This window comes from Gymnoscopelus braueri (genome assembly GCF_963280865.1).
Source record: "Gymnoscopelus braueri genome assembly, chromosome: 7".
NCBI lineage: Eukaryota > Metazoa > Chordata > Actinopteri > Myctophiformes > Myctophidae > Gymnoscopelus > Gymnoscopelus braueri.
Window position 1 is genome coordinate 41,702,270 of NC_137608.1, and position 27,765 is coordinate 41,730,034.

General features: G+C 41.9%; 2 protein-coding genes across 3 annotated transcripts in view; both read left to right on the forward strand.

The window, feature by feature from the left end:
* The window catches only part of pxnb (paxillin b), a 29,302-nt gene extending 24,395 nt beyond the window's left edge, over nucleotides 1-4,907 (forward strand). Inside the window, exons 8-11 of one of the 2 annotated variants that reach the window (XM_080434274.1) lie at nucleotides 119-292; nucleotides 386-467; nucleotides 1,160-1,308; nucleotides 1,622-4,907. In XM_080434274.1, the coding sequence (XP_080290400.1) occupies nucleotides 119-292; nucleotides 386-467; nucleotides 1,160-1,308; nucleotides 1,622-1,888 (672 nt within the window). In that variant the 3' untranslated portion in view covers nucleotides 1,889-4,907. The remainder of the gene's footprint in view (nucleotides 1-118; nucleotides 293-385; nucleotides 468-1,159; nucleotides 1,309-1,621) is intronic. The other variant, XM_080434275.1, reaches the window with a different exon arrangement.
* A 3,121-nt stretch (nucleotides 4,908-8,028) lies between these two features.
* Nucleotides 8,029-27,765, forward strand: part of gcn1 (GCN1 activator of EIF2AK4) — a 56,395-nt gene continuing 36,658 nt past the window's right edge. Inside the window, exons 1-26 of the mRNA XM_080432538.1 lie at nucleotides 8,029-8,112; nucleotides 9,196-9,298; nucleotides 9,406-9,469; nucleotides 9,752-9,883; nucleotides 10,158-10,266; nucleotides 10,836-10,934; nucleotides 11,526-11,660; nucleotides 11,960-12,137; nucleotides 12,514-12,588; nucleotides 13,149-13,277; nucleotides 13,491-13,541; nucleotides 13,673-13,771; nucleotides 14,142-14,315; nucleotides 14,473-14,625; nucleotides 14,831-14,923; nucleotides 16,491-16,566; nucleotides 17,789-17,948; nucleotides 18,609-18,798; nucleotides 20,555-20,679; nucleotides 21,144-21,322; nucleotides 22,079-22,172; nucleotides 22,789-22,902; nucleotides 23,173-23,371; nucleotides 24,209-24,358; nucleotides 25,150-25,331; nucleotides 26,101-26,181. Of these exons, the coding sequence (XP_080288664.1) occupies nucleotides 8,095-8,112; nucleotides 9,196-9,298; nucleotides 9,406-9,469; nucleotides 9,752-9,883; nucleotides 10,158-10,266; nucleotides 10,836-10,934; nucleotides 11,526-11,660; nucleotides 11,960-12,137; nucleotides 12,514-12,588; nucleotides 13,149-13,277; nucleotides 13,491-13,541; nucleotides 13,673-13,771; nucleotides 14,142-14,315; nucleotides 14,473-14,625; nucleotides 14,831-14,923; nucleotides 16,491-16,566; nucleotides 17,789-17,948; nucleotides 18,609-18,798; nucleotides 20,555-20,679; nucleotides 21,144-21,322; nucleotides 22,079-22,172; nucleotides 22,789-22,902; nucleotides 23,173-23,371; nucleotides 24,209-24,358; nucleotides 25,150-25,331; nucleotides 26,101-26,181 (3,162 nt within the window). The 5' untranslated portion in view covers nucleotides 8,029-8,094. The remainder of the gene's footprint in view (nucleotides 8,113-9,195; nucleotides 9,299-9,405; nucleotides 9,470-9,751; nucleotides 9,884-10,157; nucleotides 10,267-10,835; nucleotides 10,935-11,525; nucleotides 11,661-11,959; nucleotides 12,138-12,513; nucleotides 12,589-13,148; nucleotides 13,278-13,490; nucleotides 13,542-13,672; nucleotides 13,772-14,141; nucleotides 14,316-14,472; nucleotides 14,626-14,830; nucleotides 14,924-16,490; nucleotides 16,567-17,788; nucleotides 17,949-18,608; nucleotides 18,799-20,554; nucleotides 20,680-21,143; nucleotides 21,323-22,078; nucleotides 22,173-22,788; nucleotides 22,903-23,172; nucleotides 23,372-24,208; nucleotides 24,359-25,149; nucleotides 25,332-26,100; nucleotides 26,182-27,765) is intronic.

Here is a 27,765-nt window from a genome sequence, read left to right on the forward strand (position 1 = left end):
AAAACTGACGTTTCATGCCGTTTGTATGATGAAGAAGAAGAATGTGTTCTTAGACCACCTTTTGTTTCAAATATAAAATTGTCCTGATAAAATGTGTATACGACCCTCTTTTGTGTAGGTGGTGACTGCCATGGGACGCACATGGCACCCTGAGCATTTTGTGTGCACACACTGCCAAGAGGAGATAGGCTCCAGGAACTTCTTTGAGCGTGACGGACAGCCCTACTGTGAGAAAGACTACCATAACCTGTTCTCCCCACGATGCCACTACTGCAACGGGCCTATACTGGATGTTAGTGATGCTTTCATGTGCTTTTGTACGATAAAATCATTTATTGCTTTACACTCCGTTTGATGCTACCTTTTCCTTACATCTCCTGTACAGAAAGTCGTGACTGCATTGGATCGGACATGGCATCCGGAACACTTTTTCTGCGCTCAGTGTGGATCCTTCTTTGGCCCAGAGGGTGCGTGTTATCTCATTTTGTATTATTGTGGAAGATAAAAGTATGCCAGGGTAGTGTTTGGTTCCCTTTTTAACTCTGTTTCAAGTCAATTCTGCAAATGGAGTTTATAAGACATAAAAAAAATTTTTTTTTTAAAATATATATAAAATACATTCATAGTCAAAGTTTTATTGTGTTTGGCATCCCGGTGGCATAAGAGGTAAAAACTCGCCTACCACACAGAGGACCGGGTTCGCCTCCAGGTCGCTCTGTCCCAAAACACAATTGTTAGCGGGTGAAAAGCCAGCAGGAGGTTGTATAATTGTTGCCCCTGCACTAGCGACACCTACTGTTTGGTCAGGGTGCCTGTTCAGCGGGGAGGAGAACCAGGGAAGAGAGCGTGAGCCTCTGCGTGCAGAAGCTCACACCGGGGATTCCATTTGTATCAGAGGAGGGCGACCAGAAGAGGTGGTTGTCTACTCCCTACCCAGGGCAACAGTGGGGGTTGGCAGCAACATGGACCACAGTCCACATAAGGGAATTGTCGATGTCTAAATTAGGGAGAGATAAAAGAGATGTCAAAAAAACAAGGAAGGAAGAAAATAATGTCCCATGTTAATTAAGAGTTCATATGTTTATTAGCAATTATTATTATTAACATTGAATTATCTTTCAATCAGTTATCATCAAGTTTACTATCTTGTCTTTTGAAGGTTTCCACGAGAAGGACGGGAAGGCGTATTGCAGGAAAGATTACTTTGACATGTTTGCACCTAAATGTGGTGGCTGTGCTCGAGCCATCCTGGAGAACTACATCTCTGCGCTGAACTGCCTTTGGCACCCTGAGTGTTTTGTCTGCAGGGTACGTGCATTTAGTTTTTTACTGTATTCTTCTGCCACTGAATTCTCAAACCCCCTGTGATGCCTAGTTTAGCGCCAGTGTCCTGAAAATAGCAGAACTACAAGCTCACAACAACACATTGTGAGCTTGTAGATCGGCTATTTTCGGGACGCGGCACTGGTGCACTAACTATGTATCAATCAGACTTCAGACTCTGTAAATGTAGACCCTAGAGTAGTTCCCACCCAGCGTTAAAGAATTACATGAAAATTGGCCTTGATAAAGAATTCATGTCTTCTCATCTCTCTCTCTGTACTGTCTTCCGTGTCTACAGGAGTGCTTCACCCCGTTTGTGAATGGAAGCTTTTTCGAGCATGACGGCCAGCCCTACTGTGAAGTGCACTACCACGAGCGCCGTGGTTCCCTCTGCTCGGGCTGTCAGAAACCAATCACTGGCCGTTGCATCACCGCCATGGCCAAGAAGTTCCACCCGGAGCACTTTGTCTGTGCCTTCTGCCTCAAGCAGCTCAACAAAGGTACCTTCAAGGAGCAGAACGACAAGCCCTACTGCCAGGGCTGCTTCGTGAAGCTGTTCAGTTAGGAAGTTCATATGGAGCAGGGCTTGAGAGAAAGAGGTAGAGTGTGAATCAGGAGAATTGTGTCTGTAAGAAGGCTGTCTATATTCTGGTGACTATGTTGGAAGCGTGTATGGTTAAAGTATGTGCATGTAGTTGAGGCAGTATATACTCTGCTGTCAGGTTAAAACCTCGTAACTTCAAATAAAGTTTTGTGGGTCTTAGGGGAAATAAAACCCTCAGAGGAGCGAGTAAACCTTCAATTCAAGTAAGAACAGGACAATTATTTGAGAAATTTAGAATTCCAAGGTTTCCCCCCCCCCTTGTCAGCAGAGATATGCAGGAGATAACATCATTCTCCTTAATCCCTCGGCATGTATTGGACATTTTTTACAGGCCTGGGCCTGTCAACCATTTCTGTGATTCTCGGAATTGTGTGTTTTTAAAAATGTATTATATCTTTACTTTATAGATGGGGTAAAAGCTTACTGAACACTGTAGGAACACATGGAATACTATGCGTGTTTGAGGTTGTTGCTCACTGGTTGAGTGTGTCTTTTGGAAATATTTAGCAGGGAGCAGTTGACCTGTTGTGTGTGTGTGGCTTTTTTTTGTATCATAATGACATGGTCTTTCTCCAACCGGTGAAAGGGAAGGGCTTGTGATTACTTGTTTCCCCCAGTGTTTGTAAATGAGAACAAAGCAGATGGATAAACTCATGATGTCATTGTAGCATTGACTGGAAGCGAGCTGAGTCAGCGTTCAGATTTATTTTTGTACTGAAGTTCATGGTAGTGTCTTCAGACATTTATGGACTTAATCCCACACTTGCTGCCTTGGGGAAACATACTCCTTAACACCTTCCAAATAAGGATTGAGTACTTAAACATATTAAGGCTGACACGTCAGAAGGAAAATCAAGTTTCTTCTATTAATAAGCAGAGTGGATGACAGGAATTTACCAACTTAACACGGTCAGTCAGACTAAGATCTCTGAGAGAAAAGTATTCCACTGGAGTGGTTTGTTTTTTGTCAACCAAAGTGAAAGTGTAACCATCACCAAATATAGTGATATTATTTATGGTCGGAAGCCTAACCTCAATGATTGAGGTAGCCATCTTAGAAGTCCCCCAGCGTGCATCGATGCTTCACTAGAACTCCAGCAGTTGTCTACCTACTAGTACCCTAAGCACAGAGTTATCTCTCCAAAATGTTAAGCAAATATCTCATATTGCGAATGATTTTGCTGCCAGAGCATTCCTCACATCTTTGAATTCCTTCTGGGTGTGGAACAACAGTGTAGCAGTGATCCACTGCTCATAAACGGTGCATATTTTATAGTGAGACTTCTTGGATGCATACATACATACTGTAGAAGACCATGGAAAACCTAATGATAAAAAAACAGTAACTAGCTTTGTTTCAAAGATGACCGACAACCTCCTGAACCCTTTTTTATGTAAATATTTCATGTAACAGCATTGTACGCAAAACATGTGCTGGGCAGTTCATGCCTTGCATGTACATCTGTTGAATAACCACTCATTTAGAAAGGGAGCGGTCCTCTGTCAAGGTGTCTGTCTGTATCACTTTGGTATTCAATCTGTGTGATTACTGTATTGAGAAACTGATGAATTTTCACTACTTAAAAAACAGGAAGACAATGCACACAGCAAAACCATCAAGTAATCTAGTGTATGTGATATCCTAATAGTACTATGCAATCATACATTTTAGAAAGTTCAACTTTATGCCATCTTCTATTTTCCAAGTAACAGGCTATCTGTGCCACTGTATCAATGCAATGTTTTTTTAACACTGGCAAAACCAGCAAGATACTGATATCCAATTGCTTGTCCAGGATTGTCTTCAGATTTTTACTTTAGTAGTTGGCTGAAAACTGTCGGCTGTTTAAATAAAAGCCTGGTGGCCTTTGAGTTTAAATGCAAGGACTAAGGTGACTCATTTCCCTCAGCATCTGAGTTTTATCTACTGTATGACTGCTGGGGTTGGGGCTGAAGGCTTATTACATTGTTAATCATGTAATGCAATAAATATTGGGCCTTTGTCTTGTTCAGGGAATTCCAGAGCCTTAAAACATTTCTTATGCTATTTAAGAAATCATGTAACTATATTGTCTGTTCAAATCATTGTTTGAATCATTTAAGTAGATTTTTATTTAACCAAAGCCATACTTTCTTGAAATTGTCCTTATGATGTCTGTTCACATTTTTCTCTCTTCAGTTCAAATGGTTCAGTTCAATTAGGAGTGAGCTTACTCACTTCCAGCCTGATTACTCAAATAAATACTGTTTTGCTACCTGTGTCATGGGTGGACTTTATTTGTGATGTGTCATTGCTTTCCATTCTGTATGGGTGTTTAGATAATTGGTTGCTCTGTGAATTAGGCAAAAGACCAGTCTGTTCTGGTTAACTGGTTTGGTTCATTCAATACTGTACATGTCAAACCTTATGCTTGCCGCTTCCGCGATGCGCTGTGAGCTTGTATGTTGCTATTTTCGACACATGACGCCGTCTTCAGAATTGCTTTTTTATTATGAACCCAAGGCTCAGGTTGTCTGGGACCGGTCTGCTATAAACTGTTCCCAGAGTTTAAACAAAACATGACGAGGCAGTGTTCCAGAGGATCTGATCCATGTGCGCCCGACTCTACTTTTAAATCCAGTCTATAAACGTGTGTTCACCACTTTCCTTTATCTATTTTAGAAAAATGTTCAGTTAACAAATTTCAGCTTTACTTTAAAATAGTTTGCATTACTTTATTTCTATAGTTTCTGATTTTTTTTGTGCCTTTGTGTATGAAATGTGCTAACAAACTTGACTTGTCTAAGTTTGATATTACTTTTTTCTTATTTTTTGGCCTTTATTGATAGTACACAGTATATATAGACAGGAAATGGGGAGAGAGAAATGGGGAGTGACACACAGCAAAAGTCGTCGGGATCGGGACTCGAACCCGTGACACGCTGTCAGGTTGCAATAGAGCCTAGGTGCCCGCCGGGCCTGATATTACCTTTAAACTCTATTGAGTACTAGGCGTAGGCTAATTTCATTTCTGTTTTTAAACTTAATTTGCTGGTGAGCTGTCGTTTATTGCCAGTAATGCATTTGCTGTAGCCTACTTTTAAGAACAGGCTTTGGTGTTGGTTGAAAAAACACAAAAACATACCTCGAAGGAGGTACAGAAATAATATTTCAGATTCTCTTTCGATTATGACTTCCATCAAATCTATACACAATTTTACTCCCTTACACATGGATACTGGTTTCATGAATTGGTCAAGATATGGTCAACTTATGTACGTACATAATTGATTTGACTAACAATATTAAATCATTTGAACAGATTAAAAACAAATTTGGGCTCCAGAAATCTGATTTCTTTATCTACAAATCAGACAATTTCTCAACAAAGATCTTGAAAAATTCTAATCACCTCCAATAGAACATTTTTTTTTCTTCAGATTGCCCAACAGAGAAGGTGATATCTATCATCACTGGAAACACACAATTCACTAATAACTGACAGTGGGAGTCATAATTTCAGTCAGTCAGTGCTTAAGCACATTCAGTGACCTACTCCAATATTCGGAGGGAATTCAAGTGGAATCTCGATATTTTAGAACACCCCACATTATGGTTAACATAGACTATCCACCTACTAGTACAGCTAATTGTTGGAGGAACTGTGGAGAACTGGACTCAGATTTACTGTCGATTAGTCTCGCCGATGGGACCTCTAGTCCCTAGGGGGCGAGGCAATAAAGCTCACAGCAGCTACAAAAGGCATCACTATAAATTGTCTTAAACCCAGTCAACCCTCCTTCATAATGAGTCTTGGGTGCAAAGACAATGGGACTTAGTCATACGGCCGTGGCAACCTTAGACAAATTAGACATAATATGTCTAATAAATACGGGTGAATATATTATATTCACCCTTTTCATCATCAGATCATTCATATTTGCAAAGCAGGGATTCACCTGATCATAAATGTTTCCTTCTGTAATTATGAGTGATTTCTTCGATCCTATATTGGAAACAAAGTCTGATGCACACCTGATCAGCTCAAAGACGGGTGCGTAGGCAGGGATCAGATGTATAGAATAAAATAAAATGACCGGCACACTGTCTACACTTGCACAACAGGGACAACTTTATTTAAGCAACATTTCGGTCAATAGACCACCTTCAGGCATCTCATGATGATTGCTTACCGGTAAATAAAGTTGTCCCCATTTTATTCCATCCTATATTAAAATTGCCTAGAGGGTGGGGGGACCGACCGCGGTCACAAACGAAACATCCAGACCTGTGAGGCGCACTGTTGCTCTGATCCGCACCACACTTGGCACAAACAGTGTTCAGGGGTCTGCCATGACACTAGTCCAACCAGGAGCCATGTGCGGCCACCAGGGGCCACGTAAGGTGCCCCGGGGGCCACATGTTGCTCCGATCCACATCAAACGTGGCACAAACACTGTTCAGGGGTCTGCCATCAGAATTGTCATACCAGGGGCCACATCCAATCCTATCCAATCCAATCCACTTTATTAGAGCACATTTAAAACAACAGCGTTGAAGCAAAGTGCTGTACACTCAGTAAGAAAAATATACTAAAATACTAAGAGCAAAACAATATGCAATAAACAGGGGAAGAAAAAAAAAGAGTGGCCCCTGGCGGCCACAGGCACACCGTTGCTCCAATTCTGACCAAACTTGGCACAAACGCTGTTTAGGGGTCTGCCATGAAAATAGTCACACCAAAAAAGACACAATTGCACACATATTGGCCACTACAGCATTGTTTAACACTTCAAATGGCCGTAACTCAGTGACCATTGCTCTGATCAGCGCAATAGATGGCTGGACCCATAGTCTTTGCACCCAGGACTTATAGGCTATGTTGGACTTGGAGGGTTGGGTTTAAGCCAATTTATAGTGATGTCACACCAACCCAATCCCAACCTCCTCCTTCCATTCTTTACTTTTTTTTCTTAGCTGTTATTTATTTAATTTGTATTATTATCTCCTAACTTTGTGATAGACTGGATCACCATTTTGAGTCGTCTTCTTCTTTTTGTATTAGTTTGGTTGCAGTTCATTTGTTTTGGTTTTATAACATCTTAATAATTATGCAATTGTAATGTGTTTATTATTGTGATGTGTGTACTATTGCAAAACTATTGACAATAAAAAAAGGAGTGAAAAAATGATTGAATCCCTTTCTTTATAGTTCTTATTAGTGAAAACATGGCTGTTGTTAGCAGCCCATCTCCATCAATTATCATGAATAAATACTGCATTGGGTTGAGACGAGACAAGCATATGGAGCAATATTTCTGGGTATAGATTATTAATAACATATGGTCAGCATCAATCCCTTTCAGTTTGTGTAGCCATGCGAGAAAGAATAAAGACAAGTACACTAGATCAAGGGTTCCCAAACGTTGATCTAGAGACCCCCCCGCCCCCCCCCCCAAAAAATGTGGGGACCCCCAGTTTGGGAACGACTGCTCTAGATAAGAAACAAATGCAGGAAGTTCATTCGTCTTTTGTAGTATTATTATTATTAATAATAATATTTTTGTTTTAATGAAGATTTGTGTGTCATCCTCCTTCCACACGCGTGTTCAACCCCTCTATGCCAGTGATTCTCAAAGTGGGGTCCTTGAGGGGGTTCCAGAGGGTCCCCAGATAAATGATGGTAGTGAACCAAATGGACCCTTGTGTGGTTGTAAGTTAACTCTGAGAGTGTACATATATGGAATGGAATAAATATGTTTACATTCATTGACCGGATCTGTAGGTGGCGCAGTGGAGTAACTAAAATTTTTTTTTTCCATCCGGTGGATTATTTTACATTTTGGTCAAAAAGTGTATTTTAGACGCAAGGTGGGGGGCTCCGAGTGCTCCCACTGCGGAAAGTAGGCTTTCAACATCTTAAAACCATCTTTGTTTTGGTGAGTAGCGAAAGTGTATCTTTTATTTTGACTGAAGACGAGAGGCTGCGCAGCCTGCGCCACTGCGGGTCTGCGGGAAACGGCTCGAAAGTACCATAGCGTTAAGAGAACTCCTTCTAACCAGGTTCAACCCATCTTTGGTTGTTCAACTCACACGCAGCACAGACTAGAACCCACGTGGTGGCTGCGCTGCCAATGACCCGGAGGTAACGGTTACAAGTCCTTCCTGCACCACCAGACCCGGCAAGATGGCAGCGGACACGCAGGTTTGTGCTTCTGCTGTTTTATTTTAGTTCGCTATCCGTGTACGGACCGTCAACCAAGCACCGTAAACAAGTAGCTCATGTCATCCCGAGCGAGGTCCGGTCAATAACGCTGCTGTGCTTTCGCGTTCAACAGAGCTCTAGCCGCATTCCCATAATAGCTAGGTTGCTAACAGCAGGCTCGCTAGTCAACCATAGGGCTAACAAAGTGCTACGTAGTCCTAGCCACAGTCTCCATCTCATCACATCATTATGATCATGATCAGCAGCATTATTATCATCATCATCAAGCACACTGATCAGTGATCAGTTGCCTTGGTGATCAGCTACAACTTGGCTGCCAACTCATAGCTCACTCGATTTTATGTAACTGATGATGATTGATTGAATGAATAGTTTATGAACAGTTTGCAAAATAAAGACACTGTGTGGCACAGATTTATTTATACTAAAGAATGCTAAAAGGATAACTCAGATAAGCCCTCAGGGCTTGTTTCCATTAAGGTCCTGTGTATTAAATCCATCGAGCCATTTAAATACTAACCATAATATACAGTAATATGCCAAAACCTCAAATATACGAACTAGTAACAAGAAAGTAAGATGTATTCAGTAAACTGTTGGGGGGGGGGGGGGTCATTTCCGGTGACAAGCAACTAGACTGACAAGATAATATGTGCAGATCATTCATGTTGCAAAGATTGCTCTAACATATGAGGTTACCTGGTGACAAGCCAACCTGGACCCTTACACAAATATAGCAGTGGACCCTTACACAAATATAGCAAGTCACTCTGTTGAAAGACTTTTAGTGGCTGTAGAGTAACGTTACTCCTGTCTTTATAGTAAATAATGTCTGATGTTTAGATTTCATAGTAGAATTTACTTGCATACACACACCTTGTACTTTGGTCAGCTATTACTTTGCTATTTTTTGAATACTTGTTTTAGTTTTTCATTAAATATTGTTCAGGCTAATGTATTGTCCACCCGGTGCAGCAGGATCATGCAGTTCACCAGAATAATAAAATCTGGGCTCACCTAGTTTAAAAAAAAAATATTTCTAACTATTATTGTTTATACCAGGTTTCAGACACACTGAAGAAATTTGCTGTGAAAGTGACTTTGTCCAGTGTAAACGAACGCAAAGAGATTCTTGGAGAACTGAAGCTATGCTTAAGTGGCAAAGGTGAGAAATGTAATATGAACTATTGAATTTGTACCTTTTAGTGTACTGTCAGCTTAGAACCAATGTTGTTACCTCTGCTGATTGTTTATAACCATCTCATCCTTTAGAACTCCCGGAGCCTGCCATCAAAGGACTGTGCAAGCTCTTCTGTCTCACCCCACACAGATACAGGTAGGTGGATGGATATCTGGTCGTACATAAAAAACATTTCTACATTTTCCAGCACAATAGAACAGTATGGAGGAAATTAGCATCTTCCTCCCTTCCCTCGACAAAAGCGTATAGGATTTTTGTATTGAGCTTTTAATTATTGCAGAAAATAAGCTCTTTGGCAAATAAAAGTTCATGATACTTACACATTTTGCTATAAACTTTGGCACTTACATTTTGTCTTCTGAGTGGTGGATTCTTTTTTTGTTTGTTTTTGTAATCTTTTTGTAAAAAATATTTCAGGGATGCTGCATCTCGAAGAGAGATTCTGTCTGTGATTGCTCTGCTGGCTGAGAGTCAACCTGACATCCTGGCAGCCAGCCTCCTCCACTGCCTTCTAAACAGTGGGATCATCAGCAAAAATGGAGAGCCCAAGTATGGCCTGGGATGTTTCAACTTTTTCTAAGTCCTAAGCCTGATTTATGGGCTGTGTGTGGGCCGCAGTGGTCTCGTATGATGAAAATAGTAGATTGTATCACAAGGGGAAATTATCTATCTATCTATCTATCTCTCTATCTCTCTATCTCTCTATCTCTCTATCTCTCTATCTATCTTAAAGGTGATCATCACCAGTAAATATCAGTGTCTCCAAAATAGGTGTTAGAATGGGTGGTGTATTGACTTTGACCACACATTGTTTTGTTTTCAGTAAGTGCACCGCCTCGGCAGCGTTTACTGGCTTGGCTTGGACCTGCCTACTGGGCCGCACCGTGTTCTCTTCTCCAGAGAAAAAAGAAGGACCTTTGTGGAAGAAAATGGTGAATAAAGGAGCATCTGTGTTTTCTAATTCAGATCGTGTTTATCTCTCCTACTGTATGTATATCTTTTCAATAGTCTTGGGTTATGTATTTTCTGTTCGCTTAGTCCACGTGTAAAAGTGTCCCAGAGCATGACATTTAACCCCCTAACAGCTGTATGGTCATCAGAGCCACCTGAGCAGCCATCTGGTGGGTGAAGCAGTAAAAGTAATTTTTTAATGTTAGATGTTAGAAACTAGTTTTTTTCAATTACCTTTACCTTTACCATTGGCTGATTGGCCGTAGATGTCACATATTTGTCTTTTGCAGATGGAAAATTTGCTTGTAGCCAACTGTGGTGCAATTGTGTCATAACCACTTTCAACCTGGTTTCCCTATTTTTGGCATATCATTATAGCCAAAAATGTCAACATTTTCCAGACATTTTCTACAAGCTCACAGCGCGTCACGACACGTGAGCTTGTAGATCGGCTATTTTCGCTAAGTATATTATGTTAATCGTTCATGGTCTCTGCTGAATAAACAATGAATGAAAATACCAACGAGTATCTTGTGGTTTCCTCTCACAGGTGGAGGTCCAGAGTCTTCTTCTGGCTGAGGTGGTGGGAGGAGCTCAGGGCACTGCCCTAAAGTCAACCACCAAGAACCTCTATCGCCTCTGGAAAGAAGTGAGTAGGACACTGCAGGTTCACAATGACACTGAAATCTTTGCTTCTCTAAAGGTTTTTAAGGGAGAAAATAATTATTGCCTTGGTCATGAATATGAGAACCAATAATATATCAAATTACACGATACATTTGGTGTTCGTGATTTTATCATATTGGAGAATTTGATGTGTCTCACCGATGGCTCTGAAATAGTTTTTCATGTGAAAGTCCACATTTTACCTAAGCCCAAAAATGTGAATTAAATTAAATATTCTATTCAGTTTTTAATTTAATTTGCTGTATTTGAAGAACATTAACCACTTAAATGCTTTATGATTGAGTGGAGTCCCTCAGGTCTCCCTCAGAGAATAGCTCTTGCTTGTGGATCTGCTATTTTCTGTGGAAGTTTTTGAATGCACGTTCAGAAGCAACACCTGGGGACCAACTCCAGCACCCAGTTCCATGCCCAAGGGCACTGGCAGGAGTATGTCCCCTAACATGCATGAGTATGGATGTGGAACCCAGGCCCAACCCAGCAATTCATAACCACCATGATAAATGGAGAAAAGGAAAACTATCTCTATTTTGACCTTTTGTTCTGTTTTCACCAGAGCCCTGGACTGGTTGATCTGTACTTCAGCACCTTGTTGAGCCTGGAGCAGAGCCCCACCACCCTGGCTATGCTAGGGGTGTGTCTGGATTTCTGCACGTCACAGAGAGACATGGGCACCATCGAGAAGCATAAGGTAAGTCTTTTAATAGTAGGTATTTGTTGCCTCTAAACCTTTTCTTTTGGTCTCATCTTTAATCACACGTAAAGATCTGCTGCCAAATGTGTCACATTTTGTTCCAAGGTCACTTGCCTGTAAACTGGAAAATGTTATAACACGGTTTTACATCTTTACATCTACATTGCTTTACATCTCAAGATTCATATTTCTAGGTAGCATGACTATTATTTTGGTAGCATATGGTACTAAAATGGCTGTAGTATAGAGTCATGTCTGTATTTGTTGATATGGTCTAACTTTTTTGCTGTTTTCAGAGTGCCCTGCTGGATCTGTATGTGAAGACAGTCGTCATGAGCAAGACAAGGCCACAGCAACACATCCTGGACAAAAGTGGCTCCTTGATGCGCCATGTGTCCCACTCTGAGTTTAAGGAGCTATTGCTGCCTGCTCTGCAAAAGACCGTGCTCCGCAGCCCTGAGAACGCCATGCAGAGTGAGAAGCTTTCACCTCCCTAAATACTTTCAGCATGCTTAACCACGTGAACCCTGGCATCCCTGATTTGGGCATGTCATTATAAGTGAAAAGTCTCAAATATACCCTAGGCCTACGCCGTAGACCCTACCTTATATTCTTAATTTACACAAGCCGGTATTGTGTGGCCAAAATGGGAGATCTGCAAGCTCGCAAAGCAGTGCATCGCAACTTGTTGTGAATTTGTAGAACGGCTATTTTCATCCTATGATGAAAATTGCCGATCTGTCAGGTCCATAGTGAGCATTAAATGCTGATACATTACTCTAGCTTTAATTCCGAGATAAGCAGCATTGCAGACGACTAACCATACAGTTGTTGTAAATCTTTTTTTCAGCCATCTCCTGCTTGGTCGCCTCAGTGACTCTTGACCTCAGTCAATATGCCATGGATGTTGGAAAGGCCATCGCAAGTAAGACCAATATAGAAGCCAAATCAATTACAGAATGTGTGTGTGTCGCTGTGTGCTTATTTGCAGACCTGGATAAACAAAATGTATTGTGTGTGTGTGTGTGTGTCGCTGTCGCTTTGTGCTTATTTGCAGGCCTGGATAAAAACATTTATCTCCCTATTTGCTTTACCGTAGTTAGATTAGTATTATAGCAGATGAAGAACAGTTGTAACATGGTAAACCCTCACCCATCTTAATACCTGCAGTGCAGATTAAAACAAACAGTGGTATTTGCAAATGCACCTGCACCTACTGTAGTTGTGTTTTCTGTTTGTTACCTGGTATCCTATAGGTTCAATGTATAGATTATTATTTTGACAGTATTTTGTTATAGACTGATGCTAGGTTTCTGGCTTACCTGCAATTCTAGTTTACTGAAGAACTACACTGTCTCTCTGCATTTGATATATGTGATTACCTTGCTTATTGTAGCCTAAGTCGCTCTGGATAAGAGCGTCTGCTAAATGCCTAAATTGTTTGTTTGCATAGCAGGTGTATATTGAGTGTGTTTAATATTTTAGGCCAGCTGAAGGCTAATAACCCCCAGGTGATGGAGGTGGCAGTCCAGGCCATGCAGAACCTCAGCCAGCAGTGCAGCGACCCTTCCGCTGTTCAGGACATCGTCACACACCTCTTTAAGATCCTCGGAGGTGAATAGCAAATCATTCATATTATTCTTAATTAATTCAGCCGGGTGTGTGCTTACGTCCCAGTATGTGATCACTTCACCTTATGCCTGATTTATACTTTGCTGCACGCTGGTGTCACGTGGCAAACATCTCCAAGCTTTCAACATGTGGCGATATAAATCAAGCATTAATGTCAATGGGAGTCATCATGTCGCGCTATGTTTATGGTTGCAGGGGCGGAGGGGAAGCTCACCATTGTCGCCCAGAAAATGACCGTTTTGTCAGGTAATATGATTTTAAAGTGCTTTCTTCTTCTTCTTCATTGTCCATAATATTTTAAAATTATTAATACTATTTAAAATGTATTACAAACATTGATGCAACTATATCTTAAGTTGTGCTGGTATGATTTGCAGGGATTGCCAGCTGCAGCCATCACGCAGTGTCGGGAACCTCCAGTCAAACTCTTAGCTCTGATGTTGCTGTGATGTTCATCCCTTATCTGCAACAAGAAGGTATCATTGCTTGTTGTCACACATGCTTAGCTCCTCCCCACCCTTTATGGTGCATTGGCTGCTTAAAGGGAGGTGGGCCTGAGTCAAAGATGGGTGGCTCATAAAAGTTATGAATATATGCTAAAACAACAGGTGTTGCCTCAGATCCTGTAAATATAAGTGCTCTAATACAATATACCAGAATCAAGGGTGGCAGTGGCTCAGTAAATTAAGTGGCCGTCTGAGAATCAGAAGGTCAATGATTTGACCCTCGGCTCGCCCATCCACGTGGCATCTGAACGAACCACCTGCAGGGTGAATGATGCAGAAAAGTACTTTCCTCCTCGGGATGATATACAACACACCTTTTATTAACTTCCTTTCTTTTCAGTCCATGAGGGGACCCTGGTGCATGCCGTGGAGGTGCTTTCCCAGTGGACTAATCGTCTGACTGTGGAAGTCCCCACCGCCCTGTTGGACTGGATGAAGAAGGCCTTCACCCTCAAGACTTCCACCTCCCTTGTCCGACACGCCTACCTACAGGCCATGCTGGGGGCCTTTAAAGGTCAGTCTGTCATCAATGCTGTTTGTACTGCCTGAAAACGCCTTAAACCACTTTCAGCCTGGCGTCCCTGTTTTGGTCATGTTGGCAAAACTTAAAAGTGCACTCGTACTAAAGGGTAGATGATGGCCTCAATACTGTGCTTTCCCCTGGTCTCTAGGTGACACGCTTGCACAGGCATCTGACCTGGTTCCCCTGCTCCTTAAAACAGTGGAGAAAGCTGCTGCCCAGAACTCCCAGCAAGCTCTGCTCTCAGAGGGTGTGGCTGCTTCTGTTCTCCTGAGTCGACTGGCTCTGCTGGAGACGCAGACAGGTTCGATTGATTGATGTTTTTATTTACAAAAATGCATATACCTGAACACCATGTAGTTTTTTTTGGGAGAGAAGATAACATTTATTATACCCTCGTGTCATGAACATACTACTGTATTCTCTTTGTATTTATAGTGACTTCTAGTCAGAGGGCTTGCATTGACATGGGATGATGTTGAACTTTTATCCTTTTGCTTGTGTTGCAGAGAGTAAATTTGCCGGCTTTTGGAACTTGGTCTTGGATGAGAAGAAGCCGCTGCTCACCACAGAGAAATTCCTCTCCCAGGCCAATGAGGACAGTAAGTCGGCACAAATATAAGGGCTTTTCACATAGGAAGTGACTGATGCTATTCATTTAAAAAATTCAGAGCCGAGCGTTCAGCTAGGGGGGCGCAGGCAATCTGACAGGCGTAGCGACAAGCGGGCGCAATGAGTGAAATAATTGCGTTGGTGCTCGTCTCTTTCACACACTCGGCCGCGTCAAGAATTGAATTGACAATTGACATGAGCGCAGTGTGACCCGATCCAAGAGGGTGCATGGGTGTAGTGTTACTCCCCTTGGGGAAAGGTGAATGAAATACACAGCAAAAAGAATGATAGTTTAATCTGAGACTCTCAGATTTAAACTCAGGAGAGTCTCGTATTCAAACACAGAGTCTTGTACTGTACACTTATTGTTGATAGACTATACATACGATATATTCATCCACATATTCATAGATGTATATTCATTCATATATTAACTGTTGATAGACATTTATTTGTATTGATAGACTGTAAACTCATTCAGAGACCCGGTGCAGATATCTAGCGCTGTCTTAAACTTGGAGACTTCGATTTAACTTGGGCACTCAGATTTAAACTCAGACTCTCAGATTAAGGTCAGAGAGACTCAGGCGGTTTGAGGGTGGTAAACCAACAGACTTGTTTTTGTGCTAATGAAACCTGTCAGTTCCAAGACTCCCAAGCATTGTGAGCTGAAACATGGCTGTGGATGTGGCGTTCCTGATATGGGTGTGTCACTAACATTCCACTAACTTATGTGCAAGTTTGATTAATGACAGCCATTTATAAACGGCAAAAAAATATTACGTCCCTCTTCCCCATTAATTTCGGAACCATTTCTTTAACCTTTTATATATCGTCTGGTGGAAAGTTTGTACGTCCAAAACTGTTACTTTTCAGGAAACGGAGAAAAAAAAAGGTGTTCCGATGGATCCAGTGTAGTTCGTATTTAGTCATGAGCTCTTGTTAGTACTGCTCACTGGTTAAATATGTATATAACTCAGACTTTCCTGAGTCCCTATTATGGGCATGCTTTTTTTTTAAATGTTGCACCTCGACATGTGACCTAAATGTGTTACTTGTTACTGTTACAAAGTTAGGACATACATTTATGGAAAAAAATATGAATTATGCAGATACAAGTTTTCTGCCTGACAGCTACGAAATCTTGTAGGTTTACTGAGCACAAAGACACTTTTTAAGCAACACCTCAACAGGGAATATTGAGGGAGGGGTCGGTGGTGTTCATTCACTTCCTCAACCAGCTGTTTCCTGCCGGTCTGGGGGATATATTTAAAAAATATTTGTTGGGGATTTTTCTGCATTTATTGATAGGAAAGTGGGCTGACATGAAATGGGGAGAGAGATGGGGGGGGGGGGGGGCGGACACACACAGCAAAGGACGGCAGGACCGGGAGTCGAACCCGCAACACGCTGTCAAGCTGGATTACCAGCATATGTGGTATGCGCCTCGACCGCTAGGCCAGCGGGCGCCCCACTTGTTTTCTTATTTGAATTTGAGTGAACTGAAATGTGTCATGCTATAGAGTAATATGTTATTTGTGTCTCTCCTACCTCCAGCTCTGTGCACGGTGCTGTTGCTGTGCGAGAGACTCTTCGTGGACCATACACATAGGCTCAACGCTAGCAAATCACAGTGAGTCCATATACACGCTTTAAGTGCTTTGGGGTTTGTCTCAGCAGATCTTAGCGCTACATAAACTACATTTATGATTCATTTATTATTACCCTGTAAACCTTATCTAAGGAGTCAATCCTAACACAAAGAAGGTCTTTCATGATAACATCAGCAGTATGCACCCAGTGGCTACAATTCAACTCTTTTTGTTTTAGTATAGTCCTAAATCATAAATGATTTAGCTTCACAAGACAGCAATGCCATTGAAACATGTGCAGTCACAAAACAAGTTGCCAAATTTAAAATGGATGAAATGAAATAGGTAAGTATAAAAGGATGTCTAAAAACAACACTGCCTAGTGCCTTTAAACAGATATGAACTCTGGATAATATTTTGGATGGATATTTACTGATTGATGTTACTGTCTTGTAATGGCTGTTTATTGTGGTCTTTCTTAGCCTGGTATCCAGCCTGCTTCGCTACGTTCGGCTGACTTTTTTTTCTCTCTTCGCTTCTCAGTCTGGAAAGCCTCCCATTGGAAGGTTTTGCAGAACTACACTGGAACTACATATGTTACGTTGGGCAACGTCGTATGTTACGTTGGGCAACGTCGTTGCTGATTGGATGTTGTTCAAACGAATGACGAATCACAACGATCACACTGTTTTTTTGGTCCCGCCCCGCACCACAGACCAATCAGAAGCCACGTTAGGTTTCGAAGCTTTTGGCATGTCCCGCCTCCCTTGGAGATAGGAGGCTTTCCAGACTGAGAAGCGAAGAGAGAAAAAAAAGTCAGCCGAACGTAGCGAAGCAGGCTGGATACCAGGCTAGGTCTTTCTTGGTTGTAGTAACTTCCTTGTTCTGTGTTGATTCATTTAAGGATATCATGTTAGAAGAATTTAATTAAAGTTGCTGCTAACCTTAGTTTAACAGCAGTTATCACAGATCCTGTTTACTGGCGAAGCAATGGAGTTTCTGCTTGGCTTGTCTTTCCCTGCTGGGATGATTATAATCATACAGTATTATCCTTCTGTCTCATTGCCACCCCTCTGCTTATAGATGGGGTATAATAAAATAAATAAAAAAGATTTGTTTTGATCTGCAAGCTCACAGCCGATGTGTTTAAGCTCACATCGAATTGCATTGAGCTTGTTAGATCTGCTATTTTCTAAAACATTAAAAAAAAAAAGTTTTTGGTGGTTAATAGATAACCTCATGTGCCCCATGTTGTTTTACCAGGATGTATCATCGTGCCACCGTCGGCGTGCTACTGTCTCGTACATGGCGTGTGAGGAAGCGAGCGCAGCAGACCGTTAAAAAGCTGCTCGCCTCGGTGGGAGGATCCGTCCTAGCCTATGGCCTCCTGGGAGAACTCCGCGCAGTCATCAACAAACACAAAGTATGGACTTACTCTCATAAAACCGTGTTTATCCTGCTAAGATATCAAATGCTAAGTTAAAATGACTACTGTACAAGCTACGTTGGCAGGTAACCGCGTACTAAACGCGTAATTTTTGTTTCTTGGTGAAACATAAGGGCCTTGACTTATATCATCTCTGTCAGGCAGAGATCCTGGATGTCCATATTTCAAGTTTTTTCATCAATTACCGCCCTATTTTAAACTTTGTCGCATGCCAGTGGTGCTCAAAAGTAGCAGAATCAGCAGATCTGCAAGCTCACAACATGTCATCACGCATTGTGTGCTTGTAGATCTGCTACAAGCACAAACCTTTTGAAAAAGTTAGAAAATATTTACCTGTAATGACATGCCCAAAATAGGGACGTCAGGTTGAAAAGTGTTTAAGTCTCTCTTTGTGTTTTATAAGTATTTGACCCATGAAAAGTATTAACAAGAGCTTGTGACTAAAATAGTTTCTACATTAGCTCCATTGAAATACAGGTTATTTTTCCATTTTCTGAAAAGTAGCTTTTTTTGTCATTCTCAGCCAGACGGCGACAATGCAGTCTGAGATCCATCAGCAGCTGTGGGCATCGGATGAATAAATGTACTTTTTGTACCGTCTCTGGTATTGATTGCGTGTTTGTTGACCTTCATCAGGTGTTGACCCCAGACGCCCTGGTGTCAGAGTCAGGGGAACTGACCGAGGCGGGTCGTAGCTACATTCCCCCTCGAGTGCTCCTGGAGGCCCTGTGTGTTGTCTGCTCTGCCACCAAACAGTGGGGCGACGCAGCAGAGGCTGAGAACATGGCCATGGAGATCCTCATTGTCACTCATCACCCCTCCATAGGTACCGAGGAGTCTTTCCTCTAATCAATGTCATTGTGATATGTGAACTCTTTCCATGGTGCCAAAGGTTGTCCAGTGGTCCACTTGCGGCATATTATACTGTATGTCCATTAGAGATGCGCGGATCGCGGTTTTAGCCGCGGTTGCCGCAGTTAACCGCGGTTTGGGTGGATTTGGGTCAATCAAATATAATTATTAGTTAATATCGGATAAACCGCGGGTGAAATATTGCGGTAAATAAATTAATGACATCTAATATATCTATCCATAAAATAGCTAAATCTCTGCGTGCTTGTGTCTGTGTGAGTGTGTAGAGTGTGAGTGTGTAGAGCAGCCTCTGTGCGATGTGATCACAAAATGCATTGATTTAGCCTATGGAATGTCGGTGCGTCTTTTTTCTTTTTTTTAAACCGGTGCTGCGCTGAACATACAGAGTATGTTCAGCGCAGCAGAGCATAGTGCGCTCTGTATGTTGGATGCCGCATGTATGTTGGATGCCTGTATGTTGGATGCCGCACAGAGTCTGTATGTTCAGCGCAGCACCGGTTTAAAAAAAAGAACAAAGACGCACCGACATTCCATAGGCCAGCGCTACTCAACCCGCGGCCCGCGGGCCGCATGCGGCCCGATCGCAGCGTCTTGGCGGCCCCCTCATGGTCAAAAAAAAAAAAAAAAAAAAAAAAACTTTTTTTTTTTTTTTTTTTTAAGCACAGGATAAAAATATACATTTCCGTTCAAATATATGGGTTGCTAAAACATTTTTCAAAAACAAACAGACAGACATACATACAGGTGCGTCAATTGTTACAGGTATAATGCATAGTTTTCTATGCATTTCGGGTTTTTGGGGGGGTTTGACCCCCAAATTTTTCCGGCCGCGCGGCTTTGCCGCGCGCCCAGGATAGGTGTCTGCCACTGGACATACACACAACACAAAATAAACTGGTACAGTGAAAAGAATATGATGTCAAAATGTATATTTTCTTGTGCGTTACAAAATCGAAAAATCCAAAATAGGACCGTCATTTTTATGGCGGCCCCTTGGACTTTTGGTATTTTGCTGAGTGGCCCCTGAGCCATCTTAAGTTGAGTAGCCCTGCCATAGGCTATATCAATGCATTTTGTGATCGCATCGCACAACTAATAGGCTACTAAAACTAACGGGGAATACCAGAAAATAATAATATTTTGACATACGGGAAAAACGGTTGGTGCGGATATTTAAATTGGATAATATAATTATTGCGGTTGGATAACGGGCGGATAATTAATTTGTACATGCGGATTCGGGTGACGTGAGAGGCCATCCGCACATCTCTAATGTCCATCTATCCTTTCCTCCAGTACCTCTGTTGTGCCGTCTGTCTTTCAATTATCATATACGGTAGTCTGTCTCGATAAGTTTGATAAGTTGATAAGTTTTCAAAATAATTTCATTTTTAATAAGTCCATGTTGATCTCCCACATTACACCCCATTCCTCCCAACTTCCAAAATCGATCTCTACGTATATATACTCGGCGCTCTCTCTGTAGTTTAACAGCTCAAGGGATTATTAAGTCTTTTACTAATGCTGCAGTATCAAAGTGCTCCGGCCATTTCATGTGTGATCTGTCCATATTTTGATATGGCATCTTCCAGCAGAGTTCAAAGACATTAGGACCCTGCAACTTAGCCTACTGTTACTGATGCAAGATGTTACATCTTGCACCGAATGTCTCTCTTACTTGCTTGTTTTCTGTCTTGGTGTGTTTGCAGTTGCAGCTCGACCAGGCCTCTGGCCCCTTCTTTTGTCCTCAATGAATATCAAGGCAGAGGAATTCATAGAGAAAAACTTGGAGACTATTCTACCTCGTCTTCTGGAGGCCAACGCTGACAATCAGGTCCCAGAATAAAATCTTACAGTATACCTTCATACATACCATTTGATGTTTAACCACTTCAGCCCTATTTAGAAAAACATATTTTCAAAACATAAGAAAATATGTATATTTTAGAAAATCTTTGAAAATATCCCATGTATAAGCTCACAACCGCAACGCATTGTGGGACCAGCAATTAAAAAAAACGTTTTTCACCATTTCAGAAAATATTCTCGTGTAATGACTTGCCCAAAATAGGGACGCCAGAGTTGAAGTGGTTAAACATTTTACATCACCTAAAAGCACGCAACAAGTGGTTGCTTTACATCTCGCTTGCAGTGTCACTTAAAGGGCAATTTGAGGATTTTCATCCTGAATCCTATCATTCTATTGTGAGGAGGACATGGAAATTGGCATTATACTTAGATGACTAATTCACGTATCTGAAATCATTAAATTGAGATCTACTGTCTGTGTGTCTCCAGGCGGTGAAGAATGCAGTGGGAGCCCTGTCTTGTTTGTCGCCCAACAAGCTGTTGCCACGGGTGATGGAGCATGTGGTTACATACCTGTCCAGTCCAGCTCTGTGTCTGGTCACCAGGGGGGAGTTTGCCATCATGCTGAGTCCTGAGGGAGTGCTCCACGACAAGAGCATCATCCAGAGGTACAGGAGCCCCCTTTCCCTGACTACAAAATTTTGCTTATAAAACTGCAAGAGGGCGGTGCCGCTGGCCTAGCGGTTAAGGCACATACCACATATAGGCTCTAATGAAGCCTGACAGCGAGTTGCAGGTTCGATTCCCGAGCCCGGCGACCTTTGCTGCGTGTCACCCCCGTCTCTCTCCCCGTTTCCTGTCTCTCTACTGTGTTCTATCAGTAAAGGCGCCAAAATATCTAAAAACAAACCAAAAAAAACTGCAAGAGAAGTTAGCATATGATACTATGAATGAATGATACCACCTTTTGAAGAATATAACATTACAAATAAGAAATGGAGTAAAAGCCTTGCAAGTGCCTCCTGAGCAGATTTATTTTAAACTGTGGCCATAACATTTCAGTAATCCAGTTTTAATGTCAGTTTGTTCGAAATGAAACTGCATCATGGCAAATAAGTGTTGCTTTCCATTCAGTAAGGGTTGTGCTAGTCATTTTGTATTTAATTTGGTTTAACACTTTACAGATAAGCAGGTTCACAAAAAGTTTGTAAAAGTTAAACTTAGAAGTAAAATAATGTTTTCACTTCATTACTTATTACCGTAGTTCTGTATCTCTGCTTACCCCATGGGTTATACTTACCCCCCATTTGATGAACACAGGGCTAAACCACTCCATAGTCATTAACTCATTTAAAATGATGTGTGTTTTGTAAACGAGTAAAATTCAGTAACATTTCTTGTTTTGTCCTTTGTATCTGCTGTAGCGCCCAGCAGGAAAGCACCAAGAAAGGCAACATGAAGAGAGAAAACAAGGCCTACTCCTACAAGGAACAAATCATCGAGCTGGAGCTGCAAGAGGTAAACTCATCCTAGACCTAGACAAATTAACTTTACTTACTATACTGTTTTCAAACATTTTCAAAAACTAGTACAACTTTTTTTTTTATTGTGAAAATAGAAGATCTACAAGCTCACAACACATCATGATACAACTCACAAGATACAAGCGGTTACAATACATACAAGCTTGTAGATCAGCTATTGTGGCCATTTTCAAATTTAAAGGGTCTGGTTCCAATGTTTTCACCTCAGCTCGACCATTCCAGATCAAAGGGCCCAAAAGTAGGTTGTTTTTGGGGCGGCCATCGCTGAATGGGTAGAGGGGCCGCCTGAGAAACAGAAGGTCCTAGGTTTGAGCCCCGGCTATGTGTGGAGGTGTCCATGAGTAGGACACTTAGGCGGTATGGCATTATGAATTACCATATGTCTGTCAGATGGGGTTTCTTTTTTGTTTTGTTCGGAGAGCCCTCCCGAACCGTATGCAACTACCTTGATATGTAACACAGCTCTGCACTGTTTGCTTAGTTCTTGTGGTTGAAAAGAGCCAACTGTATTTCTATGCTGTTGTGTGTGTGTGTCTGTGTGTGGGGGCAAAACATGTTGACTGTGTTTTGTTGTGTCCGTGTCTTGTCAGGAGTTCAAGAAGAAGAAAGGTATCAAGGATGAGGTGCAGCTGACCAGCAAACAGAAGGAGATGATGCAAGCCCAACTTGATAAAGAAGCCTCCATCCGCAAACGACTTCAAGGGGTACGTCCGACGAATCACTTCCCATGAACGGCATTTTTAAAGCTTGAGGCAGGAAACTTAACTTTCTGTCAGCTCTTGCTATTGTAGATTTTACCAATCATTTGTTTATATTACAATCAAATAAGATCGATTGTCGCTCTTACCGTGCTAAAGGCCAAATTGACCCTGCATTTGGTCTCTAGTGTTGATCTCCTCTTTGGCGTAATAACTGCTAATGGTGCGTCATCCGTCTACTTGTTGACCTTTTTGTCGACCCCTTGCTGTCTCCAGCTGGACATGGAGCTTCAGTGTGCGGTGGGCCTGTTGGAGGCAACTCTGCAGGAGAGACCACCACAGATCTCCTGGCATCTCCCTGGTGTTCTCAATGTCCTGATACCCCTATTTCAGTCCCCTCTGGCTGCTCCGCGCCTCCGACAGGTGTTTTTGGACATTGGAGTGTGCCTTATGCCCAAACACCTGCACAATCTAGGTACGTTGGGCTGAAGTGAATAAAGTCTCTCCTCACTGTTGTATTAACCAAGGTTATTATAGTTATACATTTTTGCATTCATTTTAATTTAAAATGTTTACTTTGTTTTAAATTTTAGTTTAGTTTTAATTCGTTTTTAAAGTGGGTTTGCTAGTATTGTTCTTTACAAAACAAGATCAATAGTAAAGGCATAGCCAGTGCAGTCAGTGCTGTAAAATAAATTTAAATCGAAAATGTAATCAAATTGACTAGTGGATTCAGAGAATGGTGTTGAAGTATATCTAGTCAGTTTCTTTTTTTATTGTCCTCAATTTTGCTTGTGGTTAATCGATCATTTACAGTTAATACGTTTGTCTATTGAACTATAAACAGTCCCATGTCCATAATTCATATCATATATTCAACTCACAAGCTTTTATCTAGTATCACGAGTGCATACATGGTTGGTCCTTGAAGCATTCATTCATATTCTTCCTAACACTGACTGATGTTGGTACCATGCTCCAGGTCCCAGGTTGGTACCATACTGGTGCCATGCTCCATTGGGAATGGAACCTCTTTCCCTGGCAGTTTTAGAAACGGGCTCTGACCATTGAAATGGACAGTGATTGGAACCCACAACCCTGGCAGCATAGCTAGCTACCATACTTGACCCATTAAGTTAATCTGCGGTTTTAACCATAAATATTCAAATAAAAAAAACCTACACAGTAACATTCTGCGTTCGTCCTGTGGTACATGTCATGCCTCATCTACTGTATGACTTTGTTCTCCAGTCTCTTTTCACGTTCATAAAATGCCCCACCTTTTAAATAAGATCTAATCTGACCCCTGTAGCTGTGCTTGTGGGTCAAGTGACCCTGCGGCTGCTGAAACCAGAGTGTGATCTGGATGAGCAGTGGGGACAGGAGGACCTGGACACAGCCACCCAACGCACGGTGGCACTGCTGCACTTCTACACTGTCCCTACCAGAGACGGCAAGACTGGTTAGCTCTCTCTCTCACACACACACACACACACACACACACACACACACACACACACACACACACACACACACACACACACACACACACACACACACACACACACAGGCACACACGCACAGGCACACACACTGGCACATAATTGTTGACAGAATAATTTGGGGGTCTCATGGGCAACAGTTAAGCTTGAATATAAATAATAGGGACGGAAATTGGTAGGTACCTGACGATTCAATTCGATTCCAAGGGCTACGATTCAATTAAATTGCGATTTGCGATGAATTTACTTCCGTTATCTTTTATTGATAATAAAAACGAATGGGAGAGATGTGTCACTGTCAGCTGGAAGGTTATATTTGCCAACATCAACGATTGCAGAAAACCAACAAGAAAATAAACAAGTCCTTTTTACTCATATGACAGCTTACTCATATGACGTGTTGCATGGCGAAAATAGTCGATCTACTACACGTGTTGCTTGTAAATCGGCTATTTTCACTTAATCTAAAAATGCCTATAACGACGTGCCCAAAATAGGGTTGAAAGTGGTTAAAATTTAAAATGTTGGTTCCTCAGTCTAATAACTATACTGAAAGATATTATATTGACAGCAAGTTTCACATCTCAACACGCAACCATCAGCGCTGATGAGAGTTCACATTTACAAATGATGTGTTTCAAAAGGCAGTTGATAGGAAACGGTTAAACAACAAACACAAATGCAACAGGATTGAGGCCGGGGGGGGGCTTGGTGTTGGACTGACTGCTCTCTCCTGTCATCACACATTCAGATGCGGCTCCGTTGTCGGCCCCGGCGTTCTCCTTCTGTTTCCCCCTGCTGAACGCCATGCTCGGAGAGTCTTCAGGCAGCAATGAGGAGGACGAGTACAGGATGATCCGAGCCCTGCAGATCGTCAACGTACACGCCCAGATCAGGGCTGAGGTGGAGAGCACGGACGAGAGCATAGACGAGGTACTTCTCACAATCTGTGTGTTGTCGTTTTCTTTTTGTCCAGTGATTCTCAACTTTTTTAATATATCAAGGACCCCCAGTTGGATGTACATTAAGCCACATACCCGAATCTAGACTGTGTTCATTTAACTCTTTGAGAGTGTACAAAAGGAACCAATTAGACCCTGTAATGTAAACTGGGTCCATTTGGTTATATAATTGTTTTTACATGAAGTGAAAGTGCACAGATTAAAAGCATATAATGGTAAAAGAATGAAATGGAATAAAACAAATGAGAGATTTGTGCAGTAAAAAAAAAGCAAAAACAAGGTGTTGGTATTCATTAACTGTAAAGGGGGCGGGGGGATTTTGCTGTAACACGTATGACCTGATGTTTTGGGTGGATAGATAGGTAAATAGATGGATTAATACATTTATTAATACAGAAGGAAATGTATTCTGTTCATCAGCTCCAGTTGCCATACATTCATACATAGATTCTCAGTAAAAGGAAGCATGATGAATATATAAGATACACTTCTTATGCACTTTAAGCTGTGCATAGAATATGCTGAGTACTTGCCACAAAAAGAAACATTCAAACTACTGAACATCATCCAACTGTGAAAGATAAACACTATTACTCGCTCCCATTGTCGCACTGGATGGAAGACGTCATGTCTCATAGTTGTCATTGTGTGTATGCAGACTGAGAGGTGTACGTGTGTGACATTGTTTCCTGACGTTGTGTGTGTGTGTGTGTGGTAACCACCATTCTTCTCTGTCTCAGAACGGACCAGAGCTGCTGCCTCGTGTCAGCATGCTACTGCTTTTGACTAGGATCATCTCCACGTCAACCCCCAGACTCCAGGTACACACACAACTCTTTCTTGTTTGGGGATGGTATGTCATGGTGCAAAATGCAAATACACATACAAGGAGTGAAGGGATTTCCTCATTCATTTTCTACAAAGGATTTTGAGATTGGTGGTGGAGCGGGCGCAGGCGAGGAGATCGCCATAATGTTTAGGTCGGCTCAACGTTATGCTAATGAGAAGTGAATTACACTGGGGGAGGGCCAATCAGCCACGTTTAGTCAATAAGTGACACATGACACCACTTGAAATGGACAGAAACAGACTTCAATATAACGCTATGAAAACTTTAAACTAGCAGTTGTAGAGTAGGGGCCCTATTCCCAGGGACATTTGAACAAACCACTAATTAGGGATTTCGGACTAGGCAAGAGGCGTTTCCCCGCAAAATTCGGTATTCTATGGCACCCCCCTCACCCGCCAAACACCTGAGCTACCCGTTACATTATGCATAGGTGTGGTTTGGGCGTTACAATGATAAAACCAATCACCGTGCCAGAAGCCATTGCCTTTAAGAGAAGACTGCGCTAGCCGTCATCCCGATCCAATATATGCTCTAGCCTATCTACCTGTCTGCACTGTTGCCTGGTCTGATTATTATAAGCCACATTGGGCTTGTTTTCCTTCTTTTATTTTTTTTTATCCAAATACATTTTTATATTAATTTGTAGCCTATTGTGTTCACAATAAGCTTGTCATATTAGTCAGATCCGGAATAGTATATGAAAGCCATTTAAAATATGTATACTATTGGTACACACTGGCTGCTCCCAAATAATTAATTACATCATGTTGCGACAACGCTCCTACGTGGTACACAGACAAACAGTAGCACATGGGTATAATAAATTGGACAGTTTTAGGAAAGGTCTATAGCCTATGTACTCACGTTGGCTGTTATCGTTCTATTTCCACCGTTCTAATGGATTCCAGGGGTGTGTAAACATCTCTGAAGTTGCTCCATAGTTTCCTCTGAAGTGACGCAGTTAAAGTTAACTTACATCCATATTGTCCCCGTTATCTTTCATCATCCACCTTTGTTCAGTAATCCCGAACAGAGCTAAACTTTAAGTTTACATCAATCAAAGCCTCTCAAACCCAGACACATTGCTGCGATGCGTATGTGCGTCGCCTACCCAAAATAACAGACATACAAGCTATCAACGGCGCTGCGTCATGTCGTGTCGACAGCTTACAGATCTGTTATTTTGGACAGCATACAATGAGGCGCGCGCGCGCCACGGAGTAGCCTATCACTAAACCAAAAACATTACATTACGTGGTCAACAACATACTAGACATGTAACTTGCTTGGAGCTTTTAATGCAGTGGTTCTCAACCTGTGGGTCGAGACCACAATGGAGCACCCAACGCCTGGCGAGCTTGTAGATCTGCTATTTTCACAATATTTATCTGTGGAACCGAGTCAAACAAAATGGGGGGGTCCCCAGTTCAAATATGGTTATTTTGGGGGGTCATGAACGTAGCGTTTACGCGGGGAATATAATAATAATATAGGCTAATATATATAATATAGGCTATAATATAATATTCACCCGCACGTCCCGCAGCATGGGTTT